The following is a 26,642-nucleotide window of genomic DNA, read 5'->3' as shown; positions in this document are numbered from 1 at the left end:
ACTGAATAGTATGGCGGTTCCTCAAGAAAGCTAAAGAGTTATCATATGATCCAGCAATCTTACTCCTGGGCATATACCCAGACAAAAGTATAATTTGAAAAGATACATGCATCTCTATGTTCAAAGCAGTACTATTTACAGCAGCCAAGACATGGAAGCAACCTAACTGTCCACAGACAGACGAACAGATAAAAAACATGTGGTATATACATATATATATATACACACACTAGAATATTACTCAGCAATTTAAAAAATGAAATAACGCCATTTGCAGCAACATGGATGGACCTGGAGATTATGAGATGCGAAGTGAAATAATTCAGAAAGAAAAGGACAAATTGATATCACCTCCATGTGGAATCTAAAGTATGACACAAATGAACATATTTATGAAAGAACAGACTCACAGACATGGAGAACAGACTTGTAGTTGCTAAGTGGGAGGAGGTAGGGAAGGGAAGGACTGGGAGTTTGGGATTAACAGTTGCAAATGAATGTATAGAGAATGGATAAACAACAAGATCCTACTGTGTAACACAGGGAACTACATTCATTATCCTATAGTAAACCATAATGGAAAAGAATATGATAAAGAATATATACATATAACTGAATTACTTTCCTGTAGAGCAGAAATTAACACAACACTGTAAATCAACTATACTTCAATAAAACAGAAAAAGAAATGACAACTACTGAATTAAGACACTGATTAATTAGGTGAAGACATTTTAGATCTCTACCAATCATTATGTGAAAATAAAGTCTTAAAATACATTTATTATTATAAAATTAAAGTAAAAACAGAAGATTTTCAAGTGTTAGAACATAAATGATTCAATTGGTAAATATTTATTTAAATGTTTTAAGTCCCTACTATTATATAATATGTTGCTGAGTCATGTCTGACTTTTTGTGACCTTATGGACTATAGCCTGCCAGGCTTCTCTGTCCATGGGATTCTCCAGGCAAGAATATTGGAGTGGGATGCCATTTATTTCTCTAAGGCACTTTCCCAACCCATGGATTGAACCTGTGTCTCCTGCATTGCAGGCAGATTCTTTACTGCTGAGCCACCAGGGAGGCCTATTATAATATGTAAGGGTATATAAAAGAAATACAATTAGTGCTTTTTTTCTTGAAGTAGAGAGACCAGACACAAAATGTAAAATCTTGCAACCATACTTAAAAAGGTTTAGATGTGGAATAAATTCAGTACTAGCTGCTGAGGTAATCTAAGTTTTGATGATTAGGGCCTGCACAGGATAACTGCCGTAGAAATAAGGAGTAAGTAGGTGTGTAAAGGAAAAATTAATAAGACATAATTGTTTAGATGCCGATGACAGAGGAAGGGAGAAAGTTAGAGGATAACAATGTCTATGCAGGAGATTGAGAAAACGATAACTTCCACTGACAAAAATAGGAAAAGTGAAAAAAGAAATTTTCCTATTGCCAGACTGCTATCCAAACAGATAATGCTGCATTCACTGAAAATTTCTTAAAAAGCTGGATGCCATTCCATCAGTTACTTACTTCAGAGAAGATTCATACTCTGAGACTGTTATCTTCATCTGAGTAATAGTTTTTTCCTACAGAAATTATAAAAATATATCAGATTCTAAACCATTCATATAGAAGTATCTCCAGTTGAATTCTAAAATTTATCACATTTATATAGTTTAAATTCAATCACATAACATGTTATAAAAGAAGGCTCTAAGTAAAGATATTTCCATGTACCAAATATATTTCACATATTGGCATATTTCTACCCACTCTAAGAATCTGAATTGTTCCTTGAGTTTGCTGTAATCATATATGATAAAATTGTATTCTAGAAATAGAACTTTTAAAAATTCAAATTATTGGGATAAAATGAAATTTAAACATATCAGAAGAGATGGCTCTGGGTCTTGGGAACTCACACATGGTTCTTATGAAATAAAAACTGTATATCTTGTAAAGCAATTATCCTTCAATTAAAAAAAACTGCATATATGAAACAGAATAAGATTTTCTGTTCAGATAGCAGATAATATTACTTAATAGTCCCATACTTTACTAGCTAGGTTTTCATGCAAGTTTGCAATCTTTTCTGTCTTCTCATCCACAGTCTCCTGAAGGATGTCTTTTTCTTTATCAATAACACCAATGGTCTTTTTCATTACATGAGCCTCTTCATTCTGTGAAGTCATCCTGAGGTGTAGTTTACCTATAAATGAAAAGAAAGGTTTCTTAGACAAAGTAAATTAGGATCAGCAAAAACAAAATTTAAGAACACTTACCTATTTTTTCCTCCAGTATTTTAACTTGTGCTTGGGCTGATTCAAGTTCACTTCTTTTCATGTTAAGTCGGTGCTGATAATCCTCAAGTGACCGCTGTAGTTGCTCATTTACTAGCCTAAAGAGTCAGTGGACAATAACAAATGGGATTCTTTATTTCTGGTGGAAATAACTTTTAAAAAATGAAAGATCTTAAAAAACAGTTTGCTTATTTTAAAAGCTTCTTTAATTTCTTATTTTAAAGCTCTTTCAGTATAATCAATGGCATTATATTATATTTATTAGTCTTCTCTTCAAAATATTCCACCTTCCTAAAAAATAATATAGTGTAAAAATAAAATTAATTGTATGTAATTTTTCTAGAGGCTTCCTTGTAGTTTTAAAGCTTTTCTCAGTTTTCTATCATCAACTCTCTTTCTCTTAAAACTTATTTCCAGTAGTCAAGGCAAAGTCCTGTTTTTATAGAATGGCCTCATACTTCAAGATTCTGACCATCCTGACCAGTGAGCTTTTAATTTTGCTTCCTATTCTGAATATTCCGAATACCAGACCATCTTACCTGTCTTCTGAGAAATCTGTAGGCAGGTCAAGAAGCCAACAGTTACAACCGGACATGGAACAAGAGGCTGGTTCAAAATTGGGAAAGGAGTACGTCAAGGCTGTATATTGTCACCCTACTTATTTAACTTAAAGAAAGAGTACATCATGTGAAATGCTGGGCTAGATGACTCACAAGCTGGAATCAAGATTGCCAGGAGAAATATCAACAACCTCAGCTATGCAGATGATACCATCCTAATGGAAGAAAGTGAAGAGGAACTAAAGAGACTCTTGACAAAGGTGAAAGAGCAGAGTGAAAAAGTTGGCTTAAAACTCGACATTCAAAAAAGAAGATCATGTCCAGCAATCCCACTGCTGGGCATACACACTGAGGAAACCAGAATGTAAAGAGACACGTGTACCCCAATGTTCATCGCAGCACTGTTTATAATAGCCAGGACATGGAAGCAACCTAGATGTCCATCAGCAGATGAATGGATAAGAAAGCTGTGGTACATATACACAATGGAGTATTACTCAGCCATTAAAAAGAATACATTTGAATCAGTTCTAATGAGGTGGATGAAACTGGAGCCTATTATACAGAGTGAAGTAAGCCAGAAAGAAAAACACCAATACAGTATACTAACGCATATATATGGAATTTAGAAAGATAGGAACAATAACCCTGTATACGAGACAGCAGAAGAGACACTGATGTATAGAACAGTCTTTTGGACTCTGTGGGAGAGGGAGAGGGTGGGATGATTTGGGAGAATGGCATTGAAATACGTATAATATCATATATGGAACGAGTCTCCAGTCCAGGTTCGATGCACGATACTGGATGCTTGGGGCTGGTGCATTGGGACGACCCAGAGGGATGGTATGGGGAGGGAGGAGGGAGGAGGGTTCAGGATGGGGAACACACATATATCTGTGGCGGATTCATTTCGATATTTGGCAAAACCAATACAATATTGTAAAGTTTAAAAATAAAATAAAATAAAAAAAAAAAAGAAGATCATGGCATTCAGTCCCATCACTTCATGGCAAATAGATGAGGCAACAATGAAAACAGTGAGAGACTTTCTTTTCTTGGGCTCCAAAAATCACTGCAGATGGTGACTGCAGCCATGAAATTAAAAGACACTTGATCCCTGGAAGAAAAGCTATGAAAAACCTAGACAGTGTATTAAAAAGCAGAGACTTCACTTTGCTGACAAAGGCCTGTAGAGTCAAAGCTATGGTTTTCCCAGTAGTCATGTACAGATGTGAGAGCGGGACCATAAAGAGGGCTGAGCACCCAGGAATTGATGCTTTTGAACGGTTGGAGAAGACTCTTGAGAGTCCTTTGGACAGCAAGGAGATCCAACCTGTCAATTCTAAAGGAAAACAACCCTGAATATTCATTAGAATGACTGATGTTGAAGCTGAAGTGCCAATATTTTGGCCACCTGATGCAAAGAGCTGACTCACTGGAAAAGACCCTGATGCTGGGAAAGATTGAGGGCAGGAGGAGAAGAGGGCAACAGAGAATGAGATGGTTGGATAGCATCACCCAATCAATGGACATTGAGTTTGAGTAAACTCTGGGAGATAGTGAAGGACGGGGAAGACTGCTGTGATGCAGTTCATGGGGCTGCAAAGAGTTGGACACAACTGAACAACAATAACTTCTGAATACAGACATGTACCAGAATAAGACAGGCCATTCCATTTAGGCTGCTTTCCATCTTAGAATGTACATAATGCCTTGCAAGGAAACAAGAGGGGGAGAAAGAAGTTTCCACCTTAGTTCTTCCTAAATAGTATTCCTTAATTAAACAAACACAGCAAGTTCTTGGTCTTACTACATTGTTTGTTCTGATTTTGTGTAACAAGTGTTTCCTAAATCTGGCCACTGTTCTCCAAGCTCATTGCCACTGTTTGACTCCTGGTACATTGTCTCCACTGTTCTCCATCAGTCTCTTAAGTCTCCAAATCCACCTTCCCTATTTTTGCCATAGTTCACTTCCTAACAGGCATGTTATTCATGTCACTCCCTTGGTTAAAATTTTCTGTTTATTCTCCATGTTTATATGGTAAAATCCATTCACTCTTAGTTATCATACTATGTTCTTTATAACCTGAGTCCAACCTGTAGATACAGTCTAACTGGGCCATACTGACCTCCTTACCATTTTTTAAGACACATCACCTTTTAGACTCTGTATAAATATTCTGATTTTAGATTTCTTTGAAAGAAGAATGAGAATAACAATGACAATGACACAGGTAGCAAAAATTTTAGCAATTCCACACTATGGAGTACAAATACTGGGTTGACCAAAACGGTTAGGGTTTTCGTAAGATACCACAGAAAAACCCCAAGGAACTTTTTGGCCAACACAATAATATGAAATACAGGCATATCTTGGAGATATTGTAGATTTGGCTCCAGACTACCCCAGTAAAGAGAATATGGCAATAAAGTGAGTCATGTGGATTTTTGGTTTCTCAGGGCATATAAAAGTTATGTTTAAGACTCACAAACATAGAAAACAAAACTATAGCTACCAAAGGAAAAGGGGGAGGGATAAATTAGGAGTTTGGGATTAGCAGATAAAAACTAGTATATTTAAAATAGATAAACAACAAGGCCCTACAAATTAGTATGTAAAAAATAGATAAACAACAAGGTCCTATAGCACAGAAAACTATATTCAATATCTTATAATAAACCATAAAAGAAAGGAATATGAAATATATATGTGTATATATAAATATATATATATACTAAATCACTTTACTGTACACTGAATCACTTTGCTGTATACCAGGAACTAACACAACATTGTAAATCAACTATACTTCAGTAGGAAATAAAATTAAAATTCAAAGCCATTAAAAAATAAGTAAATTTTTTAAGAAGCTGTGTTTAGATTATACTGTAGTCTGTTAAGTGTGCATTACATCTGAAAAAACAATGCACATACCTTAATTAAAAAAAACTTTATTTCTAAAAAATACTAACCATGGTCTGGGCCTTCAGTGAATTGCTGTAATAGTCAAAGCTCACTGAAGACAGATCATCATAACAAATATAATGAGTTTGAAATATTGAAAGAATTACCAAAATGTGACACAGAAACACAAAGTGACCAAATGCTGTTGGAAATATGTCACCAATAAACTGGCTTGACACAGGACTGCCAAAAACCTTCGATTTGTAAAAAACACAACATCGGTAAAGAGCAATAAATTGAAGCACAATAAGACAAAGTATGTCTGTATCTGTTAGGGAGATGTTTGAAGGAGGCAGATACAAAAATTTGCCTTCAACCATATCAATCTATGAGTCTTTAAAAGTACAGGTACTCAAAACCTACCCAGATTCATACAGTAAATAAAAACCTCCCGAGATCAGTCCCTCAATCCATACTTTACAAAGGCTCCCCTGGTCATTCTGTCATAAGGGCAGCTTTGAGAATTACTGCTTTTCAAAGACTTAGCCCAAAACACCTCTGTTACAAACCATAAATAGTCACAAGCTAATTCTCAGAAGTGAAATAAAACTTCAGTAAACTTACCTAAGGGAGTTCATCTCTGTTTTCTGATGAGATGAGTCACCAGCCACATGGCTAAGTTTTTGAGCTTGGAATTTTGCTTTTTTCTCTAAAGACTCCATTGTTTCTTTCATTATAAATATTTTAGACTTTAATTCACATTTTTCGTTTTCAAGCTATAATTTTAAAAATTAATAGGGATATGTCTCAGTTTCTTTTCCTTAAGCACTCTTTAATAATATTTCTGGATGAAAACTAAGGAAATAAATTGGATTTATTTAAAAATACATTAAAAGTCATGTTTTAATGTATTTATACTTTAGGTTCTAGATGTAAGAGCAGATAAACAAATTTATCTCTCCTCTTCAATATCACTGAAATCAAAGATAAAAGGAAAGGCAAGAAAAGAAGAAAAGAATATGTCCATAACAGCAATGAAACAGGAAGGGAAAACACCAGCATAAAAAAATTTCTAAAAAAAGTAGATAAGACTGAATTGAAGAAAAGTCAGGACAGAAAATACTATAACTCAACACAAAATGGACAAGACTTATATAAAGAAAGTGAACATTTTCCTCAAGAGCACAAAACACAACCTGACGATGTAGACACACCATCTTTCAGAAGGGGAACACAGTATTGGAAATGGATTAAAGTTTCCTAAAATAATTGTAAATTCCATGAAATTTCAGTAAGAATCCTAACAAAATCTTTTTAAACTAGATAAGTGACTTAGATTTCATTCTTAAATTTATTTAAGGGAAAAGAAAGTTAAGAAAAAAAACAGTAAAAACTGGGGGGAAAAAGAATGCAGCTAGACTTGTTTTATGAGATATCAAAATAAATTTAAAAGCTACTATAATTAAAACAGTATGAATTTCACATGTGGACAAGGTAAACATATCCCTGATGTAAATTTTAAAAAGGTAGCATTTTAAGAAAGTGGGAAAAGAATAAACTCTTTAAAAACTAGAGTTGGGACAGCCACTGATTGGAGACAAAAAATAAGCTAGATTTCTATTTCATTTTCTATATAAAAACAAATCCTAGATTTCTATTTCATTTTATATACAAAAACAAATTCTATCTATAAAACTCAAAACCAAGAAATACTAGTGATAAATTTAAGTCTGCCAGTTAAGATGGCAGACTGACCGCACACATTTTTATCTCCTCTTCCTCTAGAAACAGTGCTAAAATGACAGTAAACAAGGTTAAATAAGATACTCTTAAGGACAAAGAAAATAAGAAAGAAAACAAGGGGGAACCGGTGACTGCAGTAACTTGTAGGAATATTCACTGCAGCACTGTTTACAGTAGCCAAGACAGGGAAGCAACCTACATTCCCACTGACAGAGGAATAAAGATGTGGGACATATATACAATGGAATATTACTCAGCCATTAAAAAGAATGAACTAATGCCATTTGCAACAACATGGATGGACCTAGAGAGTGTCATACTAAGTAAGTCAGACAGAGAAGGAGAAATATTGTATGACATCCCTTATATGTGGAATCTAAAAAGAAATGATACAAATGAATTTACTTACAAAACAGAAAGAGGCTCGCAGACTTAGAAAACAAACTTATGGTTGCCAGGGTGAAGGGATAGTTACGGAGTTTGGGAAGGTCGTGTTCATATTGCTATATTCAAAATGGATAACCAACAAGGACCTACTGTATAGACATGGAACTCTCCTCAATGTTATGTGCCAGCCTGGGCGGGAGGGGGATTTGGGAGAGAATGGATACGTGTGTATATATGACTGAGTCCTTTCCCTGCTCACCTGAAACGACTACAACACTGTTAATCAGGTACACCCGAATACAAAGGAAAAAGTTTAAAGTCTGAAGGAAAAAAAAAAATTGTGAAAGACAAAAAACAGAATAGTGGTTCAGAGTGGAAAAAAAATACAATCTAAAGCAGTTTCTGAACTTAGGAACTAATGATGTTGACACTAAATAATTCTCTGTTGTGGGGGCTGTCCTGTGTATTGTAGGTTGTTTAGCAGTTCTCTCTGCCCTCTGCTAACTAGATTCAAGAAGCACTTTTCCCCCTTAATTGTGACAGACAAAATTCTCCAGGTACTGCCAAATATTTCTTAGGAGGCAGAACTGACCCCAGTTGATAATCACTGACCTACAATGACCACGGTCAGGAATACCAATGAGAGGTCAGCTGACTTACACTGAAGCTGAACACATGAAGCCATGAAGTGGTGGGGGAGGGCCACAAGGAAAACTGAACAAGGAGACTGGCTGCAAATCTATAACTGGGATGTTCATATGCGCATTCCCGTTACTTAGTATGACACTCTCTAGGTCCGTCCAATGATGTTGCAAATGGCATTAGTTCATTCTTTTTAATGGCTGAGTAATATTCCATTGTATATATGTACCACATCTTCTTTATTCCTCTATCAGTTATCTCTTTCTAGAAAATCAAATGTACATTAAAAATCAATAGAAGGGCTAAAAGATAAAGTTGAGTCAATCTCCCAGAAAGTGAGAAAAAAGTCAAAGAGAAAATAAGAAGGGATAAGAATATCAGATCTTTTTAGGAAGTCTAAAACCAACTAATAATAGTTTCAGAGAGAGAGAATAGAATAGTATAGTAAATTACCAAAGAAATGAAAACAGGAGATAAAGAGAGAAAACCCTAAAACTTTTCAGAAATAAAGACATGTCATGTACAAAAGACTCGGTAACAGAACAGCATCAGACATCTCAAAGAAAACTGAAAGACAGTATTCGAAATTTTTAGTGAAAATAATTTTCCAATTGAGAATGCCATATGCCGAAGCCAAATCATAAATTTGAAAGCTGAATAAAGACATTTTCAAACAAATAGACTAGCAACAAAATTTCCTCCCATGTGTTCTTTTTCAGGAAACTGCTGGAGAAGGTACTATGCCAGAAGAAGGAACAAACCAAGAAAGAAAAAAACATGAGGTTCAACAAAGAAGGGGCAGACAGGGAAAGTCTTATGAGGACAGCTATGGAGAGACATAGTCCATAATGAAGCAAGAAGATAGAAAGCTCAAGAAGGAAGGTCTTTAGGGGGGAAAGGACCAGAACTGATAGGTTTAAAAAAAAAATATTGAAAGGCATGTGGCAGAAATAAAGTCCTTGATAAAAAATAGCAAATGAAAAACAGAGAAGTAACACAACACAAAATGAAACAAAAGCAATGAATAACTCTAGGAAAGTGGTCTACAAGAAAAAAGGCAAGAGTAATATTGTCCCACTTGGCTGAGTCATCAACCATGAGAAGTCTTAACAATATAAACAATAACTATTAAAGACAGTAAAACATCTAATTAAACTATGTTAACATAAATGGGGAAAAAAGGGGGAGTGCTAAGCAATCAATAACATCCTGGAGACTCACTCAATAATCTTAAATCCATAAACAGCACAAGCAGTTATTTAGAAACAGGGAGGTAAACACCAGGAAAAGAAGTTAAACAGCTGTGGATGGTAATGTGTGGGATAGGGAAGTGAGAAGGAAAAAAAAAACTGCACTAAAAATTCCAGAATTCTTATACTACAAACAAAAGTACATACAGTATAAAGATTAAAAACATGAATCACTGGCTTAAAAAACACTACGCAAACCTTTGAAACTACTGTGAGCAGTCTCCAATCACATCCCTTAACCCCTGCCCACAGTAACAACTATCTTGGGTCTCGTTTTTCTCATTTCTTGTTTGTCTTAGCACACCACATCTGTATCAATCTCCAAACAACATACAGTTTATGTGAGCATGTTTTGGAACTCTACATGAAAAGAATCATACTGCATGTTTTCTTTCTTCTTCTGAAAAATAATTTATTTTGGGCTGTACTGGGTCTTTGTTGCTGTGTGGGCTTTCCTCTAGTTGTGGAGAGTAGGGGCTACTCTCTAGTTGAGGTGCTCGGGCTTCTCTCTGTAGTGGCTTCTCTTGCTGCAGAGCGTGGGCTCTAGGGCATAACAGGGTTTAGTAGCTGCAGCACATGGGCTCAGTAGTTGTGGTTCCCGGGCTCTACAGCACAGGCTCAAATACTTGTGGCACACAGGTTTAGCTGCTCTGCAGCGTGTGTGACCTTCCCAGATCAGAAATCAAACCTGTATCTCCTGCAATGGCAGGTGGATTCTTTACCACTGAGCCACCAAGGAAGCTCCTGCACGCTCTCTTCAACGTATTTGTAAGATGCATGCGTGCTGATGGTTGTGCCTACTGTTTTTCATTTTTGCTGCTCTGTAACACTCCATTGTATGACTTACCACTCTTTATCTATTTTCCTCACAACTGACATCTAGATTGTTTTCTATTTTCTGTCAGTGAGCAAACATTTTAGGTTTTGTGAGCCTTATGGCCCATTGCCACTACTCTACTATAACACAAAAACAGCTGTAGACAATGTATTAACAAATGAGCATGGCTGTGTTTCAATAAAAATTTTGCAAAAACAGACTGGAGGCCAGATTTAGTCTAGGGGCCATAGTTTATTGACTTTGATTCAGGGTTCAATGGATTTGTTGACTAATAAGAGTAATCTATTGGCCAACCTAGAACAATGCCAAATTATTCTTCAAAAAGGTACCAGCTGGTACTCCCAGAAGCTTCACATACTAATAAAACTAGCTATAACTTGTTAATTTATGATGACCTGAAAGATGTGAAATGATTTTATTTTGGTTTTAACTGGCATTTCCTCTATTTTTGAGGTAGAACATCTTTTTATATTAACCATTTATAATTTCTTCTACCGTGAAGTTATTTACAACTTCTGTTGCGTTTTTTAAGATTAAATGTACAGCAAGTTGTTCTCTCAATTAGTGGCTGTCTTTTCAATTTATAGCTATTTGATAAAGATATTGCTGAGTGCTGAAGAATTGATGGCTTTTGAACTGTGGTGTTGGAGAAGACTCTTGAGAGCCCGCTGGACTGCAAGGAGATCCAACCAGTCCATCCTAAAAGAGATCAGTCCTGGGTGTTCATTAGAAGGACTGATGTAAAGCTGAAACTCCAATACTTTGGCCACCTCACGCGAAGACTTGTTGGAAAAGACTCTGATGCTGGGAGGGATTGGGGGCAGGAGGAGAAGGGGACAACAGAGGATGAGATGGCTGGATGGCATCACCGACTTGATGGACATGAGTTTGGGTCAACTCCAGGAGTTGGTGATGGTCAGGGAGGCCTGGAGTGCTATGATTCATGGGGTTGCAAAAAGTCGGACACGACCGAGCGACTGAACTGAACTGAACTGATAAAGATATTCCTATCAGTGTGGTCCTATTCATCTGTTTTCTTTAAAGGAATAAACTTGTTTGTGTCTTGTTTAGGAGCAAACACTCTGGAATAGATACCTGCTAGCTGTATGATCTTGGGCAAGCTTCCCCTCTGCCTCACTTTCCTTATCTGTGAAATAAGGATAATATTAGCACTTACTGCTTATAGTTGTTGTGAGAATTAAAATTATATGTACATGAATATATATAAAATGTTGAGAAAATTACCTGACACACAGTAAATGCTATATAAATGCTATTATTATTCTGCTAAGGTAAAATAGATTTTCTCTTGTATTTTCCTTTAAAATTTAGAGTGATTTCTTGAACACAAGGATGCAAGTTACCCTGAACTGATTTTTGGGTCTGGCATATATTTTAGGTAGGATCCAATTCTTTTTTTACATACATATATATAAAGTCAATTGTCCCAGAAACAAGTGAAGTGAAAGTGGCTCAGGTGTGTCCGACTCTTTGCAAGTCTAAGGAATCTTCCAGGCCAGAATACTGGACTGGGTAGCCATTCCCTTCTCCAAGGGATCTTCTGAACCCAGGGATCGAACCCAGGTCTCCCACATTGCAGGTGGATTCTTTACCAGCTGAGCCACCAAGGAAGCCCATCCCAGAAACAGTATTACTGAATAATTCTCTATCCTGTTGATCTGAGTCCTCTATATATCAAATTTCCATAATTTGTGGGTTTGCTTTCTACTGATCTTATCACACTTGCTGCTGCTACTAAGTCACTTCAGTCGTGTCCGACTCTGTGTGACCCCATAGACGGCAGCCCACCAGGCACACCCGTCCCTGGGATTCTCCAGGCAAGAACACTGGGGTGGGTTGCCATTTCCTTCTCCAATGCATGAAAGTGAAAAGTGAAAGGGAAGTCGCTCAGTCGTGTCCAACTCTTCATGACCCCATGGGCTGCAGCCTACCAGGCTCCTCCGTCCATGGGATTTTCCAGGCAAGAGTACTGGAGTGGGTTGCCATTTCCTTCTCCACTTTTAATCCCTGAGAATTAGTCCCTTAATCCCTTCATATCTAGTAGGACAAGTTCCACAGTGTATTCTTCTTTAAAATTTCTTTGTGATTCCTTACTCTCTGCTTCCATGTAAATTTTTAAATCTATTGTCAATTTTCACACACGCACACAACATCATGTTCTTGGGATTTCAGATGAAACTACATCAACTCTACAGATGAATTTGGGGAGGATTTACATTTTTTTTTTTTTTTTACAAACATGATATCTGTTACTTTTTAATGAACTGTCACCTTTTTAATAAACCTGATATGCCAGGAGCCACCACGGGAGATCCCACCCATGTCAAGGTCATGTGGAAGAAATCTGATGAGCAAGGCTGATCAGAACTCAAGGGACCCCCTGAATCTGCTCGAGCATCTACCCCAAAACCAGAATCTGTCTGTCTTACTATTTTGTGCCTTTCACCAACTCTTCTGTCATTAACAGGGGGCTATCCCCGACCACCTTTCTCTGGAAAAAATCAACTTAGGGCTTTAGTTAATAAGTCTCCTGGGCATGATAGGAGTGTTTCAATTCAAACCCCTCTGTTGGCATTCTAGCTTGCCTGACAGGTTTATCCATACTCTTGCAATTAACACATGTGATTGTTCACAGCTCCCTAACCTTGAAAGGCAAGGGCAGCCAAAACATTCTAAAGTCCTAATGAGCATAGAGTCCTTTAAGGGATGAAAAATTATTAGAATAGATAGTACTGGTAAAGGGCTTCATTACTGGGCCAATGCTTGCTGCCAAGTGCCCATATCCCTTATCCACTGTGCACCTGGGAGTGCATTAGTTAACATAGTTGGAATGTAAGAAAAACAAGCAGCAGCCTTGGAATTAACCACATCAGACCTTTGAGCTAATTGGTTCTTTCTTTGCTGTGACCCACTGCACCTTTGCTCCGTGAGAATGTAACTTTATTTAGTATTTTCTGAGGCTGGGAGAAATAAAGAAAAAAAACCCTTCAAGGGAAAATAAGTTTTCTGGTTGAGCAGCCTTTATCAAAAAAGGGTCATAAAATGTCCACAGGCCTCCAAGGCCAGAAGATATCGTACACAACATTGTTTATGGGAAAGGTATGCAGAAAAAATCCTGGTTTTGATAAAGACAAAACAGATGTAATGTTTGGGCTGACTCTGTATGACTTTGCATCTTTCATTTCCCTCTATGTACAAGTCAAGGTATAAAAGTTCCTTTTGAAAATAAAGTTATGGGCCTCGCTCACCGAAGCTTGTCTCCCCGTGTCATTCTTTTTTTCCTTTTCCCTCCTTTTCTCTCTCTGTTCTTCTTTCAGGATGACTCCTTGGGGCACAGGGCTCTCTGAGTTCACTTTTTTGCCTGGGCTTCTAAGACCCGATCAGGAAGGCGCCCTGCATCTTCACCAGGGAGGGGGCGTCCTGCGTCCTCACCCCACCAAGAGGGCGCCTGCGGCCTCCGTGAACAGAGCAAGTTCTGCGCCAGGAGCTTTATTGGCTTTCTGTGTTTATCAAGGAAGATCAAGCCCTGATCTCTGCTTTGCTATCCTTTCGCCTAGGTTGTCATCCTGAGGGTACCCCTGGATCCTGCTGGGGCTGGACCCTGGCACTGATACCTCACTCCATTTATTTAGATCTTTCTTAATGTCTTAATAAGGTTATAAAATGTTTTCTATTAAGATCCTTCAAAATTATACATAGGCATCTTGTATTATTTCTTGCTATAAAAATGGTATGGATTTTCTTTTCATCTATATTGCTTTGTCATGCTACTGTAATTCACTGTGCATTCTGAATCAGAGGATTTCTGTGTTTCCCATAATACCTAGAAAAGTATCAGTTATTATATCATGAAATACAGCCTCTCCCATATTCTATTATAATCTCCTAGAATTCTGACTAAATAAATGTTGGACACTTTACTCTCTAAGTGTTTAAACTTATTTTATATTTTCTACCTCCTACTCTCTTTTCAATGACTTCTAGTACTTCAGATATATTTTCCAGTTTATTAAGTCATGCTTTCGATTCTGGGCAGGCTAGAGTGATAAGACACCCTTAATTACTAAAAATTTAGGCAAAATACATGGAACAATGGTTTTAAAGACACTGTGCATCAGGCAATGATGTATAGTGACCCTTAAGAGACATGAATACGTGAACCGTGAACTTCCAGATGTTCAAGCTGGTTTTAGAAAAGGCAGAGGAACCAGAGATCAAATTGCCAACATCCGCTGGATCATTGAAAAAGCAAGAGAGTTCCAGAAAAAGATCTATTTCTGCTTTATTGACTATGCCAAAGCCTTTGACTATGTGGATCACAATAAACTGTGGAAAATTCTGAAAGAGATGGCAATACCAGACCACCTGACCTGCCTCTTGAGAAACCTATATCAGGTCAGGAAGCAACAGTTAGAACTGGACATGGAACAACAGACTGGTTCCAAATAGGAAAAGGAGTACGTCAAAGCTGTATATTGTCACCCTGCTTATTTCACTTATATGCAGAGTACATCATGAGAAACACTGGGCTGGAGGAAGCACAAGCTAGAATCAAGATTGCCAGGAGAAATTATCAATAACCTCAGATATGCAGATGACACCACCCTTATGGCAGAAAGTGAAGAGGAACTAAAAAGCCTCTTGATGAAAGTGAAAGAGGAGAGAGAAGAAGTTGGCTTAAAGCTCAACATTCAGAAAACTAAGATCACGGCATCTGGTCCCATCACTTCATGAGAAATAGATGGGGAAACAGTGTCAGACTTTATTTTTTTGGGCCCCCAAATCACTGCAGATGGTGACTGCAGCCACGAAATTAAAAGACGCTTACTCCTTGTAAGGAAAGTTATAACCAACGGTTCAAAAGCAGAGATATTACTTTGCGAACAAAGGTCAGTCTAGTCAAGGCTATGGTTTTTCCAGTGGTCATGTATGGATGTTAGAGTTGAGCTGTTAAGAAAGCTGAGTGGCGAAGAATTGATGCTTTTGAACTGTGGTGTTGGAGAAGACTCTTGAGAGTCCCTTGGACTGCAAGGAGATCCAACCAGTCCATCCTAAAGGAGATCAGCCCTGGGTGTTCATTGGAAGGACTGATGCTAAGGCTGAAACTCCAATACTTTGGCTACGTCATGCAAAGAGTTGACTCACTGGAAAAGACCCTGATGCTGGGAGGGACTGGGGGCAGGAGAAGGGGATGACAGAGGATGAGATGGCTGGATGGCATCACCGACTCGATGCACATGAGTTTGGGTGAACTCCAGGAGTTGGTAATGGACAGGGAGGCCTGGCATGCTGCAATTCATAGGGTTGCAAAGAGTCGGACATGACTGAGAGACTGAACTGAACTGAACTGAAGAGACACGAAATAAATGAGACGGGTCCTATCACTGTTCCAGCTTGTTGCTGGAAGAATTTCTAGGCTGTGGCACAGGAAAAGGAACCCAGCTGGACTTGGTGGTTCCCCTAAATTCAGACTACAGGACTGAGAGTCAAGGGAGGCCAGAGCAGTTAGAATTTGTAGGGCAGATACTAGAGGAGTAAGAGCACAGGGTTAGAGCTCCAGAGATCTACAAAGTGTTCCCCCTGAATCTTCAGCTGAGCAGAAGCTCAGCCCACAAAAAACTACCCAAGGCCAGGGAAAGAGCCATCAAAGAACTAGAGGGAACTGTACTGAGGGCTCATGCCAAGTCAGGAATAGTTTCTTTCCCATCAGTCATTTGAAAACCTTGTAATTCACGGGGCAACAGGTAGCGAGTGTACCCAAAAAAATTTGGTCTCAGCAGTAAAACAAAATTAGTCCAAAACTAAATGCTCCTCTAGTCCCACCTAATTAAGCTTAAAAGCAAAACCAAAAAGGATTAAGCTACTTCCATCTGACTGAACCGTATCATAGGACAAATTTCAAGAGTGTTTCTAGGAATATAAGCTCTCCAGCAACCAAAAAAATAAAATAGACAATGTCTGACATCCAATCTAAAATTACTGGGAATGCAAAAAAGCAGGAAAATACAACCCAAGTGGAAGAGGAAAAAAAATCAACTGGCCCAAGGTTGATTGAAACAGATGATAAAATTAGTAGATAAATAAAAACAGTGAAGACATGGAAAAGGAAACTAGCCAAAAGAAAACACAATGAGAAAAAAAAAATTTATCAAAACACTTACCAATTTGTTAAAAACCCTATCTCTAGTGAGAGCAATAAGGAATGAAAAGGAATTTCACTTTTACTCTAAGCCTATATTACATGATTTTTTGTTAAAAAAAAAAAAGAGCAAACAACTATCATAGCTAACACTTAATGAATGCTTATGATATGGCAGCGAATATTCTAGGTTCTTGATGTGTATTAATTCATTTAATTTTCACAAAAACTCTAAGAAATAAGTTTGAGTACCATTTCTATCTTACAAAGAAATTAACAGATAAAAAGTTTAAGAAATTTGCCTACAGTAAACAGATGACAGAGATGTATTGATATGAACCCAGGTACTCAATCTTCAGAGTACATACTCCTAGTCAGTCACCAATAAACAGCTTCTCTAAAATATTATTTTGTAATTTTAAAAACATACAGTACATTAAAATATAATTGAAATAGTCATTCATACAAAAAAATATACCCCAAATCCAGTTTGATAAATTACCTGGTGATTAACACATGTCAAATGCTCAATAGTTTTCTCTAATTCTGATTTTCCAAAAACACTCATTTCCTGGAGATGCTGTAAGAGAATTTTATAGAAGATGTTCATAAGCAATGCAATTCTACAGTACTATTTTGTCTTTTTATAACACAGAAATGCTTTAGAAAGAAAATCACTAGAAATTTTACAAAAATGATGCTTTTGGTTGAAAACAAAAACAAGAGTTCTTCATCTTTTACACTCCACCTCCATGTGTGACTGTGACAGAAGACACAGACTGATATGGGTTCATTTATAAAGATTTATACAGATCAATCCATTAGCACAACGATAAAGGGAAAAACCCAGCAAATTAAGTAAGCCCAGAAGTATGCCCTCGTGAGAGGAGACGTAAGAGGAACAGACTACAAAGGAACAACAGATGGGATCAGGAAGATACAGAAAACAGAATACTACAGGGTGATGCAAGAGTTCAAAGTTTCAACAGGGAGCTGGTCAATAATATAAACACAAGTGTTGTTATTTTTGGTTATATTAACTTGTCTGACTCTTGTTGATGCTAAGTCCAGGACAAATGATATGCTGTGCTCTACGAGAATTTTTCGCGCCAATTCTTACTTCCATCCATGTTATTCATTAAAAATGGGCTTCCCTCGTGGCTCAAATGGTAAAGAATCTATCTGCCTACAATGCAAGAGAACCAGATCCCTGGATCAGGAAGACCCCTGAGGAAGGAAATGACAATCCATTCCAATATCTCTGCCAGGAGAATTACATGGACAGAGGAGCCTGGCGGGCTCCAGTCCATGGGGTCACAAACAGGTGGACACAACTGACACTTTCACTACTATTTATTAAAAATAAGTTAAGACATCTGATGTTTGGATTATATATTTCATTGAAAAAGTCACTCTACTGGAGGCCTTTTTTCATTTACTAAATCATTCAGCCAGTACTGAGTACATATTATATACCAAGCACCAAGTAAGGTGTGAGGAATACAGTAAAACAGATAAAGTCTCTGGTGTCATAAACATTATAGTCTAGTAAAGATAAACCTTTAAACAAGATATTAAAATAAAATTCATGAATATTTTGCTAGGAAAAGGAACTTGAAGGCAACGTACTGGAAGAGAATCAGGGATCCAGAGTTCACTTCCTGTGTAAGGAAATGACTAACCTGGCTCTAAAGGGTGAATAGAAATCAACCAGGTGAGGAGACTGAAAGGGATAAAGGAGTTTTCAATAGCCTATGTTAAAGACAGGGGCACGAGAAAGTCCATTAAGCCTGGAGTTGAGAAAATGAGGGGTGGGGAGTAGCGGGTGGGGAGGGCTGAGCTTGACCATGATGTAGCAAGGACCAATCACAGAAGTCCCTGAGAACAGTTAATGGATTTTAAAACAGGAAGTGAAGTAAGCAGATTTACATCTTTGAACAATGACTCTGACTTCACTGTAAAATAGAGATTTGAGAGGCCACTGATACACTAGTGCAGTTGAGAGAATAATGGCCAGAATAGGATGGTAATAGGGGAATAGAAACAAGCAAAGTGATGCAAGAGAAACCACTGTGAGCTCAGGAGCCAGAGTCTTTGTGACTTCATTAGCTGGGTAATCTTGGGCAAATCATTATTACTATTTTTTTATTAAGGTATAGTTAATTCACAATATTACATAGGTCTTAGGTATACAACATAATAGTTCACAGTTTTTAAAAATTTACTCCATTTATGATTATAAAATACCAGCTATATATGCTGTGCTGTATAATATATTCTTGTAGCTTGTTTATTTTATACAAATTTATTAGTACCTCTTTTAAACATTTTTTTTTTTTTAATTTTTATTTGGCCACATCACAGCATATAGAATCTTAGTTCCCAGACCAGGGATCAAATCCACATCCACTGTTCTGAAAGTGCAGTCTTAACCACTGAACAACCAGGGAAATCTAATTCCCTACTCCATCTTGCCCCTCCCCCAACCCCTCTCCCCACCCGTAACCACTAGTTTGTTCTCTGTATCTGTGAGTCTGAGTCTTTCAGACTAGCCTGTTTCATTTTTTAGATTCCACATTTAAGTGATAACATACAGTATTTGTTTTCTTCATTCATTAGCTTGTTTCATTTTTTTAGATTCCACATATAAGTGGTAACATACAGTATTTGTTTTTTTCATTCACTAGCTTGTTTCATTTTTTAGATTCCACATGCAAGTGATAACATAAAGTATTTGTTTTCCTCTGACTTATCTCACTAAGCATAATGCCTTCCAAGTCTACCCACATTGTTGCAAATAGCAAAATTTAGTTCTTTTTTATGGCCAACTGGTACTCCATTGAAAATACATACTACAGCTTCCTTACTCATTCATTGATGGACACTTCAGTTGCTTTCATATCTTGGGAACTATAAATAACACTGCTATAAACATATATCTTTCAAATTACTGTTTTTTCCTTTCTTCAGGCATATACCCAGGAGTAGAATTGTTGGATCATATATTATTATAGATCTATTTTTAGGTTTTTGAGGAATCTTCAAACTGTTTTCCACAGTAGCCACATGAATTTATAATACCAACAGTGTACAAACAATCCCTTTTCTCTACATCCTTGTCAACATTTGCTCTTTGTGGTCTTTTTGACAATAGCTACTCTGACAGGTATAAGGTGATACCTCATTGTGGTTTTGAGTTCCATTTCTCTGATGATTAGCGATGGTGAGCATCTTTTCATGTGTCTGTTGGTTCAGCAAATTATTTAAACTCACTGTAACTCAGATACTGCATCTGTAAACACTGCCAACTGAAAAGGCAACTGTGAAGACTTACTGACAAAGCCCTTGTAAAACACACTTAGAACAGTTTCCCACATGGAAAGGGCGTAACACATGTTACATATTATTAGAAGTAGCATCAGTAGGACTTTGTGCTTAAATGAGAGATAGGAGTTTTCAGGGAGAGAGGACTCAGTGATGATGCCTGGGTTCAAAAACTGGGTGGGCAGTGAAATAACAGGAAACTAGTAGAGGAGACTTAATGACTGAGAGGATTAGTTGAGTTTTTATGTAAAAAATCTGTTGTAAACTCATAAATCCTGCCTCCTGTAATCCAGAAAGAGTCTGGTAATATGAATGTCACTTTTTCTGAGTTTTTGGTACTACTGTACTTTTTAATCCTACTTTTACATTCCTTAGTCATTTCAATAGATATGAAGGATAAATCAGTAGCTTGCACTAAAAGTTGCCATATTGCACAGAAGTTTTCCATTTGGTAACTGTGACACTTATTTTTATAAAAAAGCACTTTCTAGAAGGTAATTTTTCAGAAGATTCAAATTAAAAGTACTCTGTTGGGGCAAAACTTGAACTGAAAATCTATGACATAAAGACCATCTTTATAAAACTTAAAAGTTCTTATTCTTAACTTTAGGTACTAATTTCTAAACATTAATTCAATAATATTTATTGGAAGTAAACTATGGAGGCTTTAATAGTAACAATAATAGTTAACACTGAGTTCTTTTAATGTACTGAGCACTGTTAAGTGCTTTATGTATGTTAACATTTTGGAGAGATTATGAAATAAAATATTGCCCCCTAGATATGACACCAAAAGCACAAACAAAAGAAAAAAATTAAACTGGACTTCATCAAAATTTTAAAATATCTGTGCTTCAAATAACAATACTAAAAAAATGAGAAGACAATCCACAGAATGAGGGAGGGAAAATATCTGCAAATTATATATCTGACAAGGGGATTGTATTGAGAATATATAAGTATTCTTACAACTCAGTAAGATAATCCAATTCAAAAAAAATGAGCAATGGATCTGAACAGAGATTTCTATAAAGAAGATATACAAGTGGCCAAATAAACATATAAAAATAAGCACTTTAGTCATCGGGGAAATGCAAATCAAAATTAAAAAGGATACTGCTTCACACTCACCAGTATGATGATAACAAAAAAGATAGATAGTAACAAATATTGGTAAGGATGCAGAGAAATTAGAACTCTAACCCCTGCCAGTGGGACTAAAAATGACACAAACACTTTGGAAAAACAGCCTGGCAGTTGCTCAAATGATTAAAGTTATCGTATGACTAGGTATACATCTAAGACAAAAGAAAACATACCCACACAAAAAGTTGTATACAAATGTTCACAGCACCATTATTCGTAATAGCTGAAGAGCAGAAACCACCCCAATGATAAAGAAAATGCTGTCTATCCATACAATGGAATATTACCCCATAATATAAAGTAATAAAGTACTGTTACATATGACCTAACAGATGGACCTTGAAAACATTATGCTAAGTTAGAGAAGCCAGACAAAAACAAAAAAAAAGACATACTGAATGGTTCAATTTATATGAAATGTCCAGAGGAGGTAAATCTAGAGAGAGAATGTAGTGGTTGTCTAAGCCTGAGGAGGCTGGGAGATGTTAAGAGTGACTGCTAACCAGTACAAGAGTTTCTTTTTGAGGTAATGAACATGCTCTAAAAGTGATTGTGGGGATGGCTGAACAAGTCTGTGGATATACTAAAAACTAATGAATTATACACTTTAAATGGGTAAATTCTATGATATGTGAATATCTCAATGAAGCTTTTTTTAAGGAAAAAAAAAAAAGATAATCTCCCTCCATATGAGGGAATTCCTATTGAGATCAGAGTTGGTTCTTTTCTATAAATAAACAGTTAATAAATGTTTTAGGCTTTGTGGACCAAACAGTTTTTACTGCAATTCCTCAACTCTGCCACTGCAGCATGTACATGAATGAGTATTCCCACTAGTAAGTATTATCAACAATGAAATCTGAATTTCACAATTTTTCATGTGTCATGAAATGTTCTTCTTTCAATTTTTTTCAATGATTTTAAAACGTAAAAACCATTCTTAGCACGTTGGCCATATAAAAACAGTGTTCTGGATTTGGCTGATGGGCCATGGTTTGCCAACTCCTGATCTAGATTCAAAATAGTTATATCACAGGAAAACATAAAAAAGGACCTCCTTTTTTCTCAATAAATTACCTTTTAAAAATAAGTCAATCTAATTACTTACTTTTAACTTGTCTTTTAAAGCTTCCTTTTCTGCCATAATCCTTCTTAAGTCAGATAATGCAAGTTCTTTTTCCTTTTCTATAAGACTAATAGTATTATGTGAAACTGTAGTTTGGGTAGAGTCTTGTTTTAGTGCAGATAATTCTTCCTGAGCCTTAAAGTAGTAAAAGATATAAATGAAAAAACACTGTATATACTCCCAGTTAAAAAAAGGAAAACTAAACATATGCTACTTTTGCTCTCTTCCCAAATGCCACCAAAATGAGAGTAAAAGGATTTGAGTAATAATAGTAATAATTAAAACAAAAAGACAAGAAGATGGAGAGAAGTGCCAACCACAAAATTTTGAAAGCCAAATAGCAGATGGACAACTACTAATTAAGTAAGCAGACCCAAGAAAGCTGAAATCTAAGCCAACTGCAGGAAAAGCCCAGAAAGTAGATCAATTTGTACTGCAGAATCCCAAAAAAACTCCAAAAGTAAAAAAAGCTTCTTCAACTTGGCCTTTTAACTCATATATCTTTCTCTTCCTCTCAAAATAGCAATAGGATTTCATGGGAGATTGGTAGGAGAACAAATTTTGGTGATAAACACCATGCTTTGTTCAGACTCACCTTGCCTTCTGACAACTGCGGCTTGTAACTGGTCCAACTTACAGTGAATTTCCCCTCCCTATCCCTCGAAGCTAAGACCTTAATATCCAATGTATCCAATTAGTTAGTGCTACCCACTGTAAGATACACATAATTCAACATGAGTGAATCCCAAGGACACACCTGACTCAGAGTCAGGCTGAGACCCATTCAGCAGTTTGAGAAACAGGGAATTATCCCAAAGTGACCTATAGACAGGCTAGAAAAGAGGAAAAAAAAATATGAAAAAACAATAGAAATCTCTGCTTTGGGAACAGGATGATAGTAGAAACTACTAACTATGAAGGAATAGCCCTAAGATCCATACACTACAGTAATATAAAGGATATATACTGGTTCTATTACAGTTAACTGGTGTTACATAATCAATATCTTACTTCATTATATAAGACACTTAGTTTATCTCTTTCTGCTGTCAATAATTTAACATTGGACTGTATATCCACCATGTGCTTTTCAAATCTTTCTAGCATACGCTGAAGTTCGTCTCTTTCTCTTGTGATGAGATGGATATCCGAGTCGTAATCACCCTGAAATATAATTCAAGACAGAAGTTATCATTTGTTGTAATTATCACCACATGGTTGCCACAAGGATGCTGATGATGAGACTGACTGAAAGATGTGAACAGACAAAAAGAACACAACTTCCTTTAATGTAATTAAAGAATACAATTATTAATCTATAAGGAGAGCAGGAGAGAGAATGCTGGCAATACTGGGGCAAATTTCCAGGCTTTCAAGTTCCCAGCAAGAGACCCAGCTGCCACTGATGCTACTTAAATAGATCCCATCAGATGCTTCAATTGTCATTCTCCCCCAGTTGTTTATACTGGTGTTGTAACTAAAGTATAATCCCCAGACCAGAAGCACACAGTATCTGGGGATGTGCAAGGCATGCAAATTTTGAGGTATATCCCAGACCTACTCAATCAGAAACTTTGGGGGCAGGGCCCAGTAACTGGTTTATCAAGCCCTCCAGGTGATTCTGATTCATTTGGAATTGGGAATCACTAGTTTATAACCCTCTCCAAGGGAGGAATCAAGAGGGTATGTGTATACCTGCTTACCTGCTCACCCAGTACAAGTAACTCTAACAGCCTAGCACATTCCTCAGCGTTTCCCAAGACTAAATCCAAGATCAATTTCCCAGGCATACCAGCCCCCAACTGTCCCAGCACCAAACCTAGGTGAGGTCTTTTTTTTATGCAATCAGATAAATATAAATATTTCTACCAGACGGTGTACATTAGGATATTCACTGAATAAGCAAGTACTTCCAACATTCCTAAAACAAGATTATGCCTATTATTTCATTATAACTTAAAAAAAAAAACATTAACTTCCTCCTGTAGAAAATAAATATGGTAAATGTATACCTGGTGTCTGTGGTATATTAATGTTCAAGTACTATATGCAGAAGCCCCAGATAGTGACAATCTGGTATTCTGCTACATTGGAAAGCATCCTGATCTAGGTCAATATCTACTATGCACATGCCATGTCCAAAGGACACTTGGTAAATGGTAAATATCCATGAAGATCCTTCACCTGCCACTTGGAAATAAGTTATCCTCTTGGTTAAGCAAGAAAAGTCAAGGAAAAATGAATGAGAATAGCTATCTGTACATCTTAAAGGGTAAAATGTATCTGTACAGGATAAAAGCAATTAGGGTGAGGACTTAATTAACACTTAAATAATGATAAAAGAAAACCTATAACTTAACCATATTTAAATAAAAATATTTTTACAGAAAGGAGGTGGTATGCCTAGATTTTAGAAAAGGACAGCTCAATGAATAAGGATTTGACAGTCTGTTTTCATCATTGTCTCGGTCTCAGCTTAAACGCCACTCTCCGTAAGGAGTCCTTCCAGATTCTCCAATCTAATTTAGATCTCCCTCTATATACTCTCATAGCATTCTGAATATTTCCCGTATTCTTTCTTCATTAACACTTACTATAAATGAAATTATAAAGTTATTTACACAACCGGATATTTAATGTGTCTTTATCACTAAAACCAGACATCAAATTGCCAACATCCACTGGGTCATAGGAAAAGCAAGAGAACTAAAAAAAAAAAAAAACTCTGCTTCACCGACTACGCTAAAGCCTTTGATTGTATGTATGGATCATATGGATCACAGCAAACTGTGGAAAATTCTTAAAGAGGTGGGAGTACCAGAGCACCTTACCTGTCTCCTGAGAAACCTGTATGCAGGTAAAGAAGCAATAGTTAGAACCGGACATGGAACAATGGATTGGTTCAAAATTGGGAAAGGAATTACATCAAGTTTGTATACTGTCACCCTCCTTATTTAACTTATATGCAGGGTACATCATGCAAAATGCCAGGATGGATGGCTCACAAACTAGAATCAAGACTTCCAGGAGAAATATCAACAACTTCAGATATGCAGATGTTACCATCCTAATGGCAGAGAGTGAAGAGGAACTAAAGAGCCTCTTTATGATGGTGAAAGAAGAAAGTGAAAAAGCTGGCTTAAAACTCAACATTCAGTAAACTAAGATCATGGCATCTGGTCCCATCACCTCATGGCAAATAGATGCAGAGAAAGTGAAAAGAGTGACAGATTTTATTTTCTTGGGCTCCAAAATCACTGTGGATGGTGACTGCAGCCATGAAATCAAAAGATGCTTGCTCCTTGGAAGAAAAGCTATGAAAAACCTAGACAGAGTATTAAAAAAGAGAGATATCACTTTGCTGACAAAGGTCTGTATAGGCAAGGCTAGTTTTCCAGTAGTCATATGCAGATGTGAGAGTTGGACCATAAAGAGGGCTGAGAGCCCAGGAATTGATGCTTTCGAATTGCGATGCTGGAGAAGACTCTTGAGAATCCCTTGGACAGCTAGGAGATCCAACCACTCAATTCTAACGGAAATCAACCCTGAATATTCACTAGAAGGACTGATGCTGAAGCTGAAGCTCCAATACTTTGGCCACCGGGTGTGAAGAGCAAACTCATTGGAAAAGACCCTGATGCCGGGAAAGACAGAAGGCAGGAGGAGAAGCTGATGACAGAAGACGAGATGGTTGGATGGCATCACTGACTCAACGGACATGAGTTTGAGAAAGCTCAAGAAGATGGTGAAGGACAGGGAAGCCTGGTGTGCTGCAGTCCATGGGGTCACAAAGAGTCAGACGTGACTTAAGGACTGAACAACCACCACCACCACTAAAATGCAAATGCCCTCAGAGACACAGTAGGTCCTTCTCACCACATCTTCAGTGCTTAGCATGTAATTCAGTAAAATGAATGAATTCCCCATGTCTCTAAATATGTCTTTATGTATGTATTTGTGTTAATAATTCCCTTTTATCACTCCATTTTTCCTAAACACACACGCACAAGCACACAAACTCATGCACACATACCCACAATGCTAGACTGAGGACAGGAAATAGGTCTTCTGTATCTTGTATCCTGGATGCCACATTCGTAGCATGCTCTCAGTATACATCTACTGAATTAAATCTAACTTTCTACCTACACCTGATGTGCTTTGGAGAAGGAAATGGCAACCCACTCCAGTGTTCTTGCCTGGAGAATCCCAGGGACAGAGGAGCCTGGTGGGCTTTTATCTATGGGGTCGC

At 37.1% G+C, this 26,642-nt stretch overlaps 1 protein-coding gene across 6 annotated transcripts in view; it reads right to left on the bottom strand.

The window, feature by feature from the left end:
- The window catches only part of CEP135 (centrosomal protein 135), a 75,861-nt gene that overhangs the window by 20,048 nt on the left and 29,171 nt on the right, over nt 1-26,642 (bottom strand). For 5 of the 6 annotated variants that reach the window (XM_061420210.1, XM_061420212.1, XM_061420211.1 and 2 more), the window contains 7 exons: nt 23,402-23,554; nt 22,373-22,525; nt 17,297-17,374; nt 6,399-6,550; nt 2,289-2,404; nt 2,061-2,215; nt 1,537-1,592 (listed from right to left, as the gene is read on the bottom strand). In XM_061420210.1, coding sequence (XP_061276194.1) covers nt 1,537-1,592; nt 2,061-2,215; nt 2,289-2,404; nt 6,399-6,550; nt 17,297-17,374; nt 22,373-22,525; nt 23,402-23,554 — 863 coding nt within the window. The remainder of the gene's footprint in view (nt 1-1,536; nt 1,593-2,060; nt 2,216-2,288; nt 2,405-6,398; nt 6,551-17,296; nt 17,375-22,372; nt 22,526-23,401; nt 23,555-26,642) is intronic. The other variant, XM_061420213.1, reaches the window with a different exon arrangement.

This window comes from Bos javanicus, chromosome 6 (assembly GCF_032452875.1).
Source record: "Bos javanicus breed banteng chromosome 6, ARS-OSU_banteng_1.0, whole genome shotgun sequence".
In the NCBI taxonomy this organism is placed as follows: Eukaryota; Metazoa; Chordata; class Mammalia; order Artiodactyla; family Bovidae; genus Bos; species Bos javanicus.
The sequence above is the reverse complement of the archived record's forward strand: the minus strand, read 5'-3'. Positions and strand labels throughout refer to the sequence as shown.